This window comes from Dysidea avara, chromosome 2 (assembly GCF_963678975.1).
Source record: "Dysidea avara chromosome 2, odDysAvar1.4, whole genome shotgun sequence".
NCBI lineage: Eukaryota > Metazoa > Porifera > Demospongiae > Dictyoceratida > Dysideidae > Dysidea > Dysidea avara.
The window spans coordinates 40994517-41008533 of NC_089273.1; the positions used below are offsets into that span (position 1 = coordinate 40994517).

General features: G+C 39.5%; 2 protein-coding genes across 2 annotated transcripts in view; one reads left to right on the forward strand and one right to left on the reverse strand.

The window, feature by feature from the left end:
• The window catches only part of LOC136247332 (uncharacterized), a 31116-nt gene extending 17559 nt beyond the window's left edge, over positions 1–13557 (reverse strand). Inside the window, exon 1 of the mRNA XM_066038955.1 lies at positions 13423–13557. The gene's annotated coding sequence lies outside the window, so the exon portion shown is untranslated. The remainder of the gene's footprint in view (positions 1–13422) is intronic.
• LOC136248104 (myb/SANT-like DNA-binding domain-containing protein 7) lies at positions 9429–9977 on the forward strand. Its single transcript, XM_066039918.1, has one exon. It carries the CDS (start codon positions 9429–9431, stop codon positions 9975–9977), a length of 549 nt encoding a protein of 182 aa, XP_065895990.1.
• Positions 13558–14017: the final 460 nt, after the last annotated feature.

Genomic DNA, 14017 nt, shown 5'->3' on the forward strand with positions numbered 1-14017 from the left:
TGGTGCATTTCTTGCAGATGCATAAAATCTACTGGTGGGCATGGCTAAATAAAAATAAATGGCGTTCGAAAATACCGTCAAATATCGTAAGGCCCATACTCCCTCTATGCTAAAGATATCGAAACAATTTTCTGGTCATTGGTAGCTAATGAACACAGGTATTTTATACATAAATTTGGTAAAAATTGGGCCTTGTTTTCTGGTAGTAAAACGCAATGTTCGTAAATGGATGGTTTTGTTCGAACCTAGAATTTATCGGTCCTTACATACTATTAGCTGCAGTTTGCACGCTATCAATCCTATACACCTGATTATTGGAGGTTAATTGCTGCTTAGTGTAGGCTACTTTGTGGTATAATAACCTAAGCTGTTGGATTTCTATGAAGTGAGTGGCAGCTGTTCGAAAACCATAATGCGCGATAATTGATAGTTGACTCCAGTAAATGTTCGCATGCATGCTTTTTTCACTAGCACAGGTAGCTGTATAGGCCTTATGTGCATACACTTCTCACATTTTTTCTTTGATGATGTCTCATATGAACGCGAGCGTGTTTTCTTTTGTGTCTAGTTAAGTTGATGTTGTGCCCTACCATCAAATATTGGCTGGCTAATCCACTGCCTTCTATACCCTACCCATGAAACTTCAAAAGCTATTATGTGGTAGTGATTGATATAGCTAACCTTCAGTTACCCCATGATTTAAGCAGATTATATCTTTATTAACTGGTCTTTTTTATCGCCTACCCAGACTTTGGAATTCCCTACCAATAATTGACTTGTCTCAATCTTTAGAAGTAATCAAAGTAAAGCTGAAGAAATTTCTATGGAACCATTTTCTAACTAATGTTGACAATACTCCCTGTATAGATTTCATTACTTGTATCCTTGTTCTTGATGCTCCAAGACTCCTGTACCAAGCAATTATAGTTATTTTTAAGTTATTTTAGACAATTGTATGGCAAGAGTGCCATCAGAAGCCAGTGATTGACCCAGTTCACTGACCTACCGACCCTGACACAGCAGTTGCGTCAGCGACCAGCTCACTACACTCAGCAACTGCCTCACCCTGTAGCTACATGAACCGATGCACACATATCAATTAGGTCATTTTCGTGTGTCACCAAATATGGCAAGGGTGCCATATGGGCGAGTGGTTGCTCGCGAAGGAGCGTGTTCGGTTGGACCACCAATTGAGCGCAACTTGAGCACAACTAATAAAAGTACAGTTGTACAACATATTTATACGCAACATGAAAATGATCTAAGTAATATGTGTGCATGAGTTCATGTAGCTACAAGGTGAGTCAGCTCTGAGGTAGTTGCTGAGTGTAGTTAGTTGGTTATTGATGCAACTGCTGTGTCAGAGTCGATAGTTCAGTGAACTGCTGAGTGAGCTGGGTCAATCACTGGCTTCTGCTGGTGCTGCTACAATTGTAATTATAGATAGCTAACTACATAGGCTACCAGAGCTGGTGTGTGGTAGACCCTCAGAATTGTATGTCCCTTGCAAGCCAGTTTTCTGTATGTGTTGTTGTACCACAATTCTGTAAAGCAATATATTATTAGTCTCGCGTGGCCAGACCGCTCTTTTTTCTTTTTCATTTGGTCGGGTCTGGTCAGGTTCGAATACACGCACTTGTTCTAAAAATCCCGGTTGTGGGCGGGATTAATTCTATGCGCATTTACTACAAACACAAAATCGTAGCTTGCCTGTTTGTCACTGAAAGGTCGGAATCCTGTCTTTTCAATTACCCAGTCAATGGCAAACTTAACGTCCATTTCAAGCATACTTTGAGAATTGTCACAGAAATATCGGTCCGGGTAAAATCGGTCCGGCCGGACCGATTTTGGATACCAAAACTGGTCCGGCCGGACAAAATTTGGTTGACCAAGTTTAGTCCGGCCGGACCATTTTTGGCATCCAAAATTGGTCCGGCCTGACTAAAATTGGCCCGGCCAAAAATTGGTTGGCCTCATGCACCCCCTGACCACTTGGACCGATTTTGGTTGGTCCGCGGGTGTGTGGACAGGTCGGTCCATGCTAAGTTTTTTGTGACGGATCACTGCAGCCGACTTTGCCTGGAAACTATATAAATGAGTAGCGTATAGCTAGTTTATGATTATGATTATATTATATTGGAAAGACAGCAATGTGCTGATATTCATCCAATAATATAAATTTACTTATAAATGTTGGTCCAGGAGTTTGTCATAACTAGATGGTTCGTTTCCCGAGTTGATATACGGGTTAGTAGCTAGAAACTAAATTCCATGTCATAGCTATATGCAGCGATGAACATAGTCACAAAATTAATGCTGTTTTAATTTAAAGCAGTGTGAGATGATAAAAGTCCTGCATTCTTCTTTTCCATGTCAGTAGCTAGCTGTCCGAGTGGGAAGTAGAGGTTTTCTTCTGGTATACATCAACTCAAATGCATGGTCAATACTGGACTCTTGGTGTGTAATGTTGTATGCAAAAACACAGGCATCAAGATATTCTTCCCAAGTATATTTTTACATGCTCAATAAACTTCACAAGCATCATCGGCTCTGCAGTGTTTGGTTGAATTTTTCATCCAGCCTGTTAGTGTTGATTATGACAAACAACTATAGCAACATGACGGAAATCACCAGCCTATGCTGGATCACTTATACTTGAGGATGGTAGACAATTATAAAATCTATCATTAAAACATGTCTTATCTTCAACTTCTGCATATAGCTAGCTCAGAATTTAATTCTGACCCTTGGTCAGTTCTTTATTAATCTGGGAATACCTATGCATGCATTGTCATAAACAGCTACACGTATCGTCTCAGGGACTGATCCAGAGGGGTTGGATGGGATGGCTAGCCGCCCACCATGCATAGCCTTGCAGCCACTCAGACATGCATTATTTAATAATGCTGAATATTACTGATCATGAACATGCACTCTTTCGTTATATCAACATGAACTAAATGCCTGCATTGCATCAGATTCCAATGCTAGCTGGCTATAACCTTGCAGTAGATGGTAGCAATATACATGAACTTATCTATGATCATGGGCAGTATATTAACTATCACCAGGTAGAGGACTTTTTGAAGGAAAATATGGGGTCTGCTTTTAGGATTGAGTCAATTTTACTTTTATGTCTGCAGCAATTCACCCTAAGGCCATGAAATAATGCGACTGCCTCAAAATTTTAAGTTGGCTAAGTAGTGAAAAGCATACTGAGAATATTATAGCTACAACCTTTATGGTGATGTTTCTTCTTGCGGGGCATGTCATGAGTAGGAAATGATAGTTCACATTTAGTTATTCAATGGAGTAAACCTAAACTATCATCTCCTACATATCACATATGACAGAGAGGAATGTGCAGTATGTGCACAGGTATTACAGGTGTATTACAATTTGTTTTAACCACTAGTGTTAACTCATGATCAACCTGTACTGGGATTACAAAATACATTAGGCCAGGAAAACTTGATTACTAGTTTCTCATCCACAAAAATTCAGATTTCCATGCGGGCGGGAGGTTATTTATCATTATTCATTAGTAAAGAAATACTCCAAACCAAGCTGTCTGTTATAAAGGTTAACTAAAACCTTTTAAGAACTATTACTGACATATTAGCTACCTTTTCTGAGGTGCAAGTGACATTTGCTGTGCTGTAAAATGATAACCAGCCTTCCTAACATCAAAATACGTGTGCACGTGATTGATAACAGCAACAATGAAATTAGAGGCGGTGGGGTAAAAAGGGATGCGGGTGGTGATGAGAAACAATTAATCAAGTTTGCCTGGCCTTATTATGTTCACAAGGGCATGCTACTAGCTATGTGCTTCACTGTACTAGCTAGATGATAATATTGTCAGCTCTTCTTCCCTGATGTAACTACCAAGACATTCAAGGCTCTCATCTTAAAATCTGGGCCAGCAACCCACCTTAGTTTATTCTGGATCAGTGCCTGCATCTCCTACTGGTATATGTGCACAGGTGAAAATTGGTAAAAATTTAAAGTTGGTTAAGTAGTGAAAAGCATACAGGGAATATTATAGCTATAACTTTTAAGGAAATGTTTATACCAGTATATAGGACCATGTGATCAGTAGGAGATGATAGTTCACATTTAGTTATTTAATGGAGCAAACCTAAGCTATCATCTCCTACATATCACATACAAAAGAGAGGAATGTGCAGTATGTACACATGCAGGTGTTACAGATGTATTGTTCTAACCATTAGTGTTAACTCATGATCAGACATTATATGTGCATAAGAGCACAGTGCACATGCTACTGTGCATGCGCTTCACTGTACAAGCCAAACAACAACAGTGTCAGCTTTTCCTGATGTAAATTTGGACTCTCAACTTAAAATCTGGGCTAAGCTGGGTAGCCACCCACCTTCATTTATTTTTGGATCAATGCCTGGTGATGAATGTTATAGGTGACTGCTCTATTAGAGTATCTCGATCTTAAGCACTTCCAATGCAGCTATAACTGATCCCATGCATGTAATGATCCGTGCCCTTGTTGGATAACCTTTTAAGCACAAATCCATGCAGTGATAATGCCTGCAATGCTCATTATTCGAGATTGATAAATGAGAATAGCTATAGCTACGGTCGGCTGCAGTGTTCCATCACAAACAACTTATAGCTATGCATCATTGGTTGCATGTGTTAGTGGTCCACCCGGACCCATTTTGTTCTACCAATATGGGTCCGGGTGGTCAGGAGTGCATGTGGCCAACTAGGTTTGGGCCGGACCAATTTTGGTCAGGTCGGACCAATTTCGGATGCTAAAAATGGTCCGGGCGGACTAAATTTGGTCGACTGAAAATGGTCCGGCCGGACCGATTTTTCCCCGGACCAAATTTTTCGTTACAGAATGTATTAAGATGCGCGCGTAGAATTAATCCAGGCCACAAACGGGATTTTGAGAACAAGTGCGGGTATTCGAACCGGACCAGACCCTTTTTTTCCCCACCAAATGAGAAAGAAAAAAAACCGGTCTGGCCACGCGAGACTAATATATTATTATTATTATCATTGTAGATAGCCGGTGTTTCCCAGAGGGCAGAAGTGGTAACTTCATCAAATGTCGGATGCAAAATCATTTTATTTTTGGACGTTTCAATTGTTTGTGATAATTTTGGCATTTTATAGCTTTCAGTAAAGCACTACCTTGAAAAGCTTTAAATACAACAACTGAAACACAGGTATATGGTGATTTTCGTCAATTCGAGGTGGAAGAAGACAAACTAGAGTTACACTGGCCAACACTGTCATTTCGAAGGAATTATTTGAGCATGGCTATGCTTTATGACATCCTAAAAGGTAGCTAGGTACGATTCTTTGAAGCTATGAAATTATTATTATTGAGGGCACAGGTAAGATGGAAACGCCTGTAAAAACCTGATCTAAACAATCAAACTACTACAAAAATAACTATATGATATCATACTGATAATCATAATAAAACCTATCTAGGTGTGTCTTAAACAAATTGGTAGAATTAACTAAATCATGTGGTAGTCCATTCCAATGATTTATAATTCTTACTGAATAAAAGTGATGTCGTGGTAAGCAGGTAGCATGTGGTTTGTAGGTCTTTAATCAGGGCCGCCAAGAAATTAAGGGGCCCAGGGCAAAGAATTAAAGTGGGGCCCCAGAGGCAAGGAGGTTTCCATTCTGAATCACAACTTCACCCAAGCTGTAAGTTGAAGACCAGAAAGAAAAGGTCATGACCTGCTAACAATGACAACCTCACCAACCATATCTGCTTATCTATAAGCTTGCTACACTGCTACTCTGAAGAATACTATGACTGCTGTATTAGCGTATTTAGATCTGACTGCTCTATTAGAGTATATCGATCTTTTAAACAGGTATTCATGGGGCTTCCTGGGGCCCCTTTCAGGCTGGGGCCCTGGGCAAAATTACCTAGTTCCCCCTGTGAGCGGCCCTGTCTTTAAATTATGACCTTTTGTTATAGAAGATGAGCGATGGGTAAATAAAGATGAGCTATCATATGGCTATCCATGTCCTGCATGTTTTGAAATAGTCTGTATGTGTAAATTAAGTCCCCTCTACGACGTCGATATCTGAGAGATGGTAAGTTTAGATGGTTTAATCTGTCGACATATTGCAAGTCTTTAATTTCACTCACTAACTTGGTAGCTCTTCTTTGAATTCTTTCAACTGACTGCTGATCAAGTGTGAACTGTGGACCCCATACAATATTTCCATATTCTAATATGGGACGGACAAAAGATTTGTATAGTTGGAGTAACACGTTGGTGTTCAAATACTCAAAGTATCAAAGTACTGTAATTTCAATACATCTTATACCCGAGCGCATGCATCCTCTCTCCCTTGTTCCGCTACAGTCTTCTATCGATTCTTATAGACACTAGTCTTTCTTTGTGAACACTGTTTATTTTATGGAACACTCTACCATGTGATGCATTTGATCTCAGCTCGCTTAAGTTTTGCCAAGCTGTGTATAAACTGTTTTGTTGTAATTAATTTATATGTGTATATGTTCTTTGTTGGTTTTTGTAGCTGTGTTTTTCTCTGTATTTGTCCCCGCCGTTTTTAGTTTTGTATCTTCTATGGAAACACCCTTGTACAGGCTCTGCCTTTTGCAACTACATATAGCTGTAGTATATAGTACGTCTATGCAAATTAAATAAATAAGGTCACTCCTCTCACTCATTTGACATTTTTGATATTATTAGTCAATTTAGGTAGTGGAGGTCAACAGTAAACTACAACAGTGTGTGAAACCTCGCTACCGCTTATATGACTGTTCTATTAGAGTAGTTTGGGCATTTTGCTGGTTAAATTTGGCAGAGTTTGGTGTTTGCATGACCCAACATCTATGACATGATACAGAACAGATTCTAGAAAATATATGAGCTTACAACACGAAAGTTAACAAGTGAAATGCACTAAACCTATAAAATACTCTAACACACTGTTAAAACGAAGAGTAACCACAACTCTCAAGGAGTTCCCAGTGTAGGCACCCCTGGAGAGTAACCATTACTCCAAAGGAGTAACTGGGGAGTAACCCATGCTCTGAAGGTGGTGTCACTTACTCTTCTGAGTAATGGTTATTCTCTTCAGAGTGTTGGTTACTCTCCATGGGGTGTTAAATCCTCCCTACACTGGGAACTCTCAGAGCGTTGGTTATTCTTTATTTTTAACAGTGTAGAACAGTCATATATGTGTTAGCAAGGTTTTACATACTGTTGCAGCTTATTGCTGACCTCCACTATCTGAAATTGACTTTAATGATATCAAAAATGTCAAACGAGTAGGAGGAGTGGCCTTATTTAGCTAATATGTAAAGACGTACTATACTGCAGTTATATGTAGCTCGTAATCTTCCATCTAGAATTGACGAAAAGCACCCTATACCTGTGTTTCAATTGCTGCATTTAAAACCTTTTAAGCTAGTGCTTTACTAAAAGTCATAAAATACCAAAATTGTCAAATAATTAAACAGTCCGAAAATAAAATGAAATTTGCGTCCGACGTTTGATAAAGTTACCATCTCTGGGAAAAACCGGCTATCTACAAAACAGCTACACTGTTAAAAATAAAGAGTAACTACCACTCTGAGAGTTCCCAGTGTAGGGAGGATTTAATACCCCATGGAGAGTAACCAACACTCTGAAGAGAATAACCATTACTCTGAAGAGTAAGCGACACCACCTTCAGAGCATGTGTTACTCCCCAGTTACTCCTTTAGAGTAATGGTTACTCTCCAGGGGTGTTAAATCCTCCCTACACTGGGAACTCCTTGAGAGTTGTGGTTACATCTTCATTTTAACAGTGTAGTTAATAAAGATCTAATCTGCTTATATCATGGGGTAGCTCAAGGTTAGCTCTATCAATCACTGCCACACAATAGCTTTTGAAATTGCATGGGAAGGGTGTAGAGGGTGGCTTCCGAGCGCACATGCCGTTTTCAGAGCATTGATGTTTTGGACAGTGGCCTTCCAAGGTCACTGCAGCCACACAATATAACCAGATCCTTTTTTGTGTTTTATGAGGAGGTTATAGTCATAGATCTTCCTAATAGTGCAATAGAGTCTTGTTGCTCCTCTAGGAAATATTGCGTCCGAAAATACGTGGTGATCGGAAATACCTTAGCTGCTCTAGTTTATTTAAATATGAACGTAGTTTGTAGACTAGCAAATGATTCCATCTACTGTACAAAAGTGTATGCAATTTTTCCATACTCGATGCATAGTGGAGTCTCAGCAGAGTAAAATATTAGCTAAATCCATATGGATCGTCATTCTCCCTTGAAAGGGCGGGCTTCCTCGATTAGATCTAATCTTCCATTGCAATCCCAAAAGTTTTGGACTTGAACAGTTTACCGGGTACTTCTTCCTGGCTGACAGCACTGCCTTTAGCAGAGCAGGGATTCCATCTGATGAAGCAAGAATTATGGGATGCTTTGCATCTTAGATATGGCTGGAAGTTCTTGAATATACCCAGTCACTGTGTTTGTGGGGTTCCATTTTCTGCAGATCATGCTATGATATGAGGCCTCACATTTGTTCGTCACAATGCTTTGCGAAACATCACTGCCGAGTGGTTTTCCGAGATATGTCATGATGTGGCCATTGAGCCACCTTTACCATAGATATTCGAAAATCTATGCCATTACAGCCACTTACTGGGGAGGTAATCGAACCTAAGACTGCCAACCGTCAGGATGAGGCTAGGGCAGACATCCATCCATGCTAGGAGATTCTGAGGGGTAGCGGCAGGGTTCCTTTTTTGATATAAGGGTGTTTCATCCTAGCGTACCCAGCTACTGCAACACCAGTGTCCCCTCCTTGTATCGATGCAACGAGGCACAGAAGAAGCGTGAGCATGGTGACCGTGTCAGAGAGGTTGAGCAGGCCTACTTCACTTCCGTTGTGTTTGCAACCACTGGAGGCATGGATAGGGAGGAAATAGTTTTTTACCGTCGTTTGGCTTACCATTTATCTCGCCGCGGCTCTACTAGCTACAGTCAAACTCTGGCCTTTATACGATGCACATTGTTTCATATGGAAACAATTTTGCGACATCAGTGAATGTTCTATTAGAGTATGTAAATACAGTCTTCATGGATTTCATTGATTGCATGACACATTCAGAATGTTTGTGTGTATAGACACTTATACCGCGTTTACACTACTAATCATAAGTGAGCCAGCTCGCATTAAAGTGGGCCAGCCTGTTTCCTGCTTGAAGTGTAAACACAACCACACCAAACTAAACCGTGCCACAATGGCCTGGTTTACTTAACAGGGTCAGCACGGTCCAGCACGCATCAGCCTCGTTTCCTGTGATAGTGTAAACAAAACCGCCACTACAAACCGGACTGCACTTGCGTATAACTTCACGCGCTTGATTGCGGCAAAGGCATGGCGTCTTGGAGTGATAAAGAAGTATTAAAACTGATTGAAATATGGGGTGAACAAACAATACAGGAGCAACTAGAGGGTTGTAAGCGAAATCGTGAAGTTTTTGATAAGATTTCTCGTGAAATGGCAGTGGCTGGCTTCACTAGAACGGGTCCACAATGTCGTGAAAAGGTGAAAAAGTTGAAAGGAGAATATAAGAAAATTAAAGATGGCTTGAAACAGACTGGAAATAATAGGAAGACGTGCAAATTCTTTGAAGAGCTAGATGAGGTAATGGGGACCAAGCCAGCAATAGCACCTCCTGTATTGTTAGATACGTTCAGTACACTTACAACAGAATCATCAGATAATGAGGAAGCATACCAGAGGAATGATGAAGAAAGTTTAAACAATAGCCTCACTAGTGGTGGCTCTGTGGATGGTGATGGCAAAGCTGAGGAGAAGCAATCAAGTGAAGTTAATGACAAAGATGAAGCTGCTGAGAAAAGGGTAGAAAAAAACCAGTATCAAAAAAGCGATCCCGAGATGAAAAGCTTGAGAAAACATTAGACACGTTTATGAAAGGGATGACCAAAGCTCTGAGCAGCAGTGATGAACGTTTTATAAATCTTGAAGAAAAGCGCATTAAATTAGATGAGATGATGCTGAAGATGGAGAATGACAGGATTAAAGAAAATGAAGCAAGAGAAGAGCGCCGAAAAGAGAGGACAGAGAGTTTCAACTGAAGATGTTTACACTATTGCATAGTAATAATGCTACTCCAACTCAACAACCTATGATGCCTTCTCAATATTACTACAATTCTAGCTCCAGTAGTGCAAGTAGCACTTCCGGAATTGATCCGATGTTGAGTGGCCGGGAAACTGTGACAACTAGTGAGCTGTAAAACTACAGGATTGTGATTCGATTATGATTTTCATCTACAGGTGATCTTTCTTTGTGATTTAATAAAACATGTGATTATAATAAAACATGTGATTATAACATGATTTAACAAAACATGAGTTATTAACTACTATAATACTGCACTAGCGTGTTACGTATATTTTCAGCTGTAGATGAAACAGCACTTGTACTAGCTGATACTGATGGTTGATCAGAATCTATACCTTCTAGCCAAATCTCATTGAAAGTTTCTCCATGGACTTCACATACATTGTGGAGAATACAGCAAGCTATGATGATGTTTGGAATGTTTGCAATAGACATGTCATTTTGTTTCAATAACCGCCGCCACCTGGCCTTTAACCACCCAAATGCATTTTCACTCACAATTCGTGCTCTAGAAAGTCTGTAGTTGAAGGTTCTTTGGGCTGCTGATAAAGATGAATTATGTGGAAATGGCTTCATTATCCAAGCAGATAGTGGGTACGCTGAATCAGCAACAAGGAATGCTGGTATGTTTTGTCCCAGAATAGTTAATGAGTGTTGCTGAAGTATTTCTCTTGAAGTAGCTTTATGATACAGTGATGAATTGGCTAGCACACGGGCATCATGCACACTCCCAGGCCATCCACAATACACATTGCAAAACAAATAGTTATGATCAACAACCCCTTGAACAATGATGGAGTACCACCCCTTCCTATTGTAGTAATCAGTATAATTCATTGCTGGTGCTCTTACAGGAATATGAGTACCATCAAGTGCTCCAGCACATTGCAAAAATCCCCATTTACGAACAAAGCCATCAATTACTTCCTTGAGCTCATCACCATGTGGGAACACTATATACTGAGACATCATACTTTCAACTATTGCTGTACAAGTGTCATGGACAATTATGCATACGGTGCATCTTGCAATACCAAACAAATGACCAATAGTGCGATATTCACCACATGTGGCTAAACACCACAATGTTATGGCTACTCTGTGTTCTACACTGATAGCCTTACGCAGTTTAGTATCTTGCCTTTGAATGAGAGGCTTAAGCTTCTGACATATATAAGTAAATGTTTCTCTACTCATGCGAAAATTCTCCAGCCAATCAGTAGCAGTAAAAGTCCTTAACACAACATGTTCCCACCAGTCAGAAGACCTAAAAACATAAATTTGTGTGGCAGCTTGTAATTTAATAGCTTTGCAAGGATTCAACATACAAAGGTAACTATACATACTGTACCTCGGCAGAGTCCACAGTTGCCTCGGTGTACGCAGTGTAAATACTCTTAATAAAAGAAAGATGCTACAACTTATTAATATAACTGCTTTCCGTCTAGATTTCAAGCGTTTCAATCTATTTCTTCTTAGTCTTGTCTCCCTTTGGGTTTTAAAGTTGGCCACAGTTTGAATTGGTATAAAATTGTGTGAATCCAAGTTGCTAAAGAGTAGTAGTGATAACAGTTGCGTTTGTTCAGCCATTTAACAACCAGTAAATTACTAAAAACGGATATAACACGTGAAGGGTTTCTGTGGTCAGCACTGTTTGCGCTTCATAGTGTAAACAAGGGCCAGCTTGGTTTTGGGCATGGTTTACTTTTAATCATATTAGAACCAGGCTGAACCAGGCTAAGTGTAAACGCGGTATTATAACACTTAGTAAAGTGCTATATACATCATATGGACCAATGAATTTGCTTTAATAATGAATAACATTTAAGAAACCAAATATGTCATACCTGTCTCATTGAGTGGTATGAATATACTTAACAGTTGTAAGGATTTCATTACCTGAATAAGTAAGTAGCTGACCACTAAAGAAGGCAATACAGAGCAACTGACTTTAAGTAAAATTGTTTCTGATATACAATAACAATTATTTTGAAGTTCTCTAATAAAGCAATCGGCCAGGTTTGGATTTAATTTGTTTACAGTAAACAGTGATCACTTGAAGAAAAATTGAAGGGTTTGCCTTGAAGACAATTATTATGTGCACTGTATGAGCTAAGGAATTCCCTTCAATAATGAATCATGTTAAAGAAAATTAATGCGACATGGAAAAGGCTTACTGTTGCATATTGCCATATAGATATAATTTGCACTTGTAGGGATTTTATTGGTTAGATAGGCAACTGATCAACAACTAAATATGTTTGTATACATCAATCATCTCTCAGTATAGCTATCTCTGTTATATGACAGAAAGATTTTCAAACACTCTAATAAAGCAGTCTGTCATTTTTTTGTATTGAATTCTTCCATATGTGTGTTTTCCTCTACTTCGGTCAGCGATTTTTCAGGTTTAAATTTAAAATGGGCAGCAGTATCAGCAATGCTGTTTAGAGCACTTCAATGTTGCCATGAATGATGCATTACATGTTGGTCATTATACTATCGTAAACGGATGCGTATTCTTGGCGAAACAGATGCTGCGAATTTCTGAATTATAGCGTGAGCGAGGGAATCAGTTTGCGTTGGCACGTAAATACTTTAAATCTCCATTTAATAAGGTACAAAAAGGTGCCTGGGAGTTAGTAAACCAACCTTGGACTTCGGTAAGTGAGTTTCAGTTGGTTGATTTTTCATTGCAGACTCGTCAAGCGCCGTTTTATCGAAAATTAAAGTATAGCGAAGCACCATTCAAGCAAGTGCATTTTGTAGAGCACCTCACCCAATAACCTAAAACAGCAATGTACAACATTCTAGACGGTCCTGCCCATTTATATGAAAATGAGCCAAAATCCGTCAAAATTTACGAAATGGCTATATCCCAAACGGAAGGCATTTCGTCGCTACTGAACCCGCCATTTAAAACTAGACCATTGGTAGGCTCCATCCCCTAAGTTACAAGTTAATCTAAAGAGGGTCGATTTTTTCATTGCCAACCCTAAAATAGGTCCATCTCACATCGCTCCTGTGATGCCTCTCCTGGGATGGGCCGCATTAATGAGTACATGCAGAGACTTTTTAAAACTTTTATTAGTTATCTGGTCTTTTCTGATTCATTTGTCCAGCACGTGCTATCCTTGTGCTGGGGATGGTAGGCAAGGGCAGTCCATCCAGTCAGGGAAAGAAAAATATTATTCAATATTAGCTAAATACAATACAATACCTTTAATAATAGTTTGTCGCTTCTTGAACGATATCGCAGCAAGCTAGATTTATTAAGTTCTTCAGTTAACTCTTTTCGAATTGATGTTGGCCTGATTGCAATTAAAACAATGACTGCGCATTCGCACTGCAAATTTATAGTAGCAGCCGGTAACACTGGTCTCGCGTGCCAGCTACAAGGTTTGTGTGGGGGCGGTAAATAAATCGTCTGGTCACTACACATATTTCGCAACCACTGTAGGAATGTTGACAGACCAATAAGATTGCTTAGTGGACTTCATGACGAAACAAACACCAGTACTCAAATTCATCTCTTTTTTTGAAACCATCAATATTTTTGATGTGATAAAATTACAACACCTCGGTCACATGCGACTGCATAAGGCCTAAGCTAAGGCAGGCATGGCAAGAAATATATACAAAAATGAATGCAATATTATTACGGGCAAAAAAATTCTCTGACATTTATTTTATTTATTTATTGTTACTGGGCAGGCAGTTCTGCTGAGATGAGCTAATGGCAATGGTTGCTGATGCTTTATTAGTATATTTATTTATTTATTTGATGATTTATTGATTAACGAAACCCTTAGGGG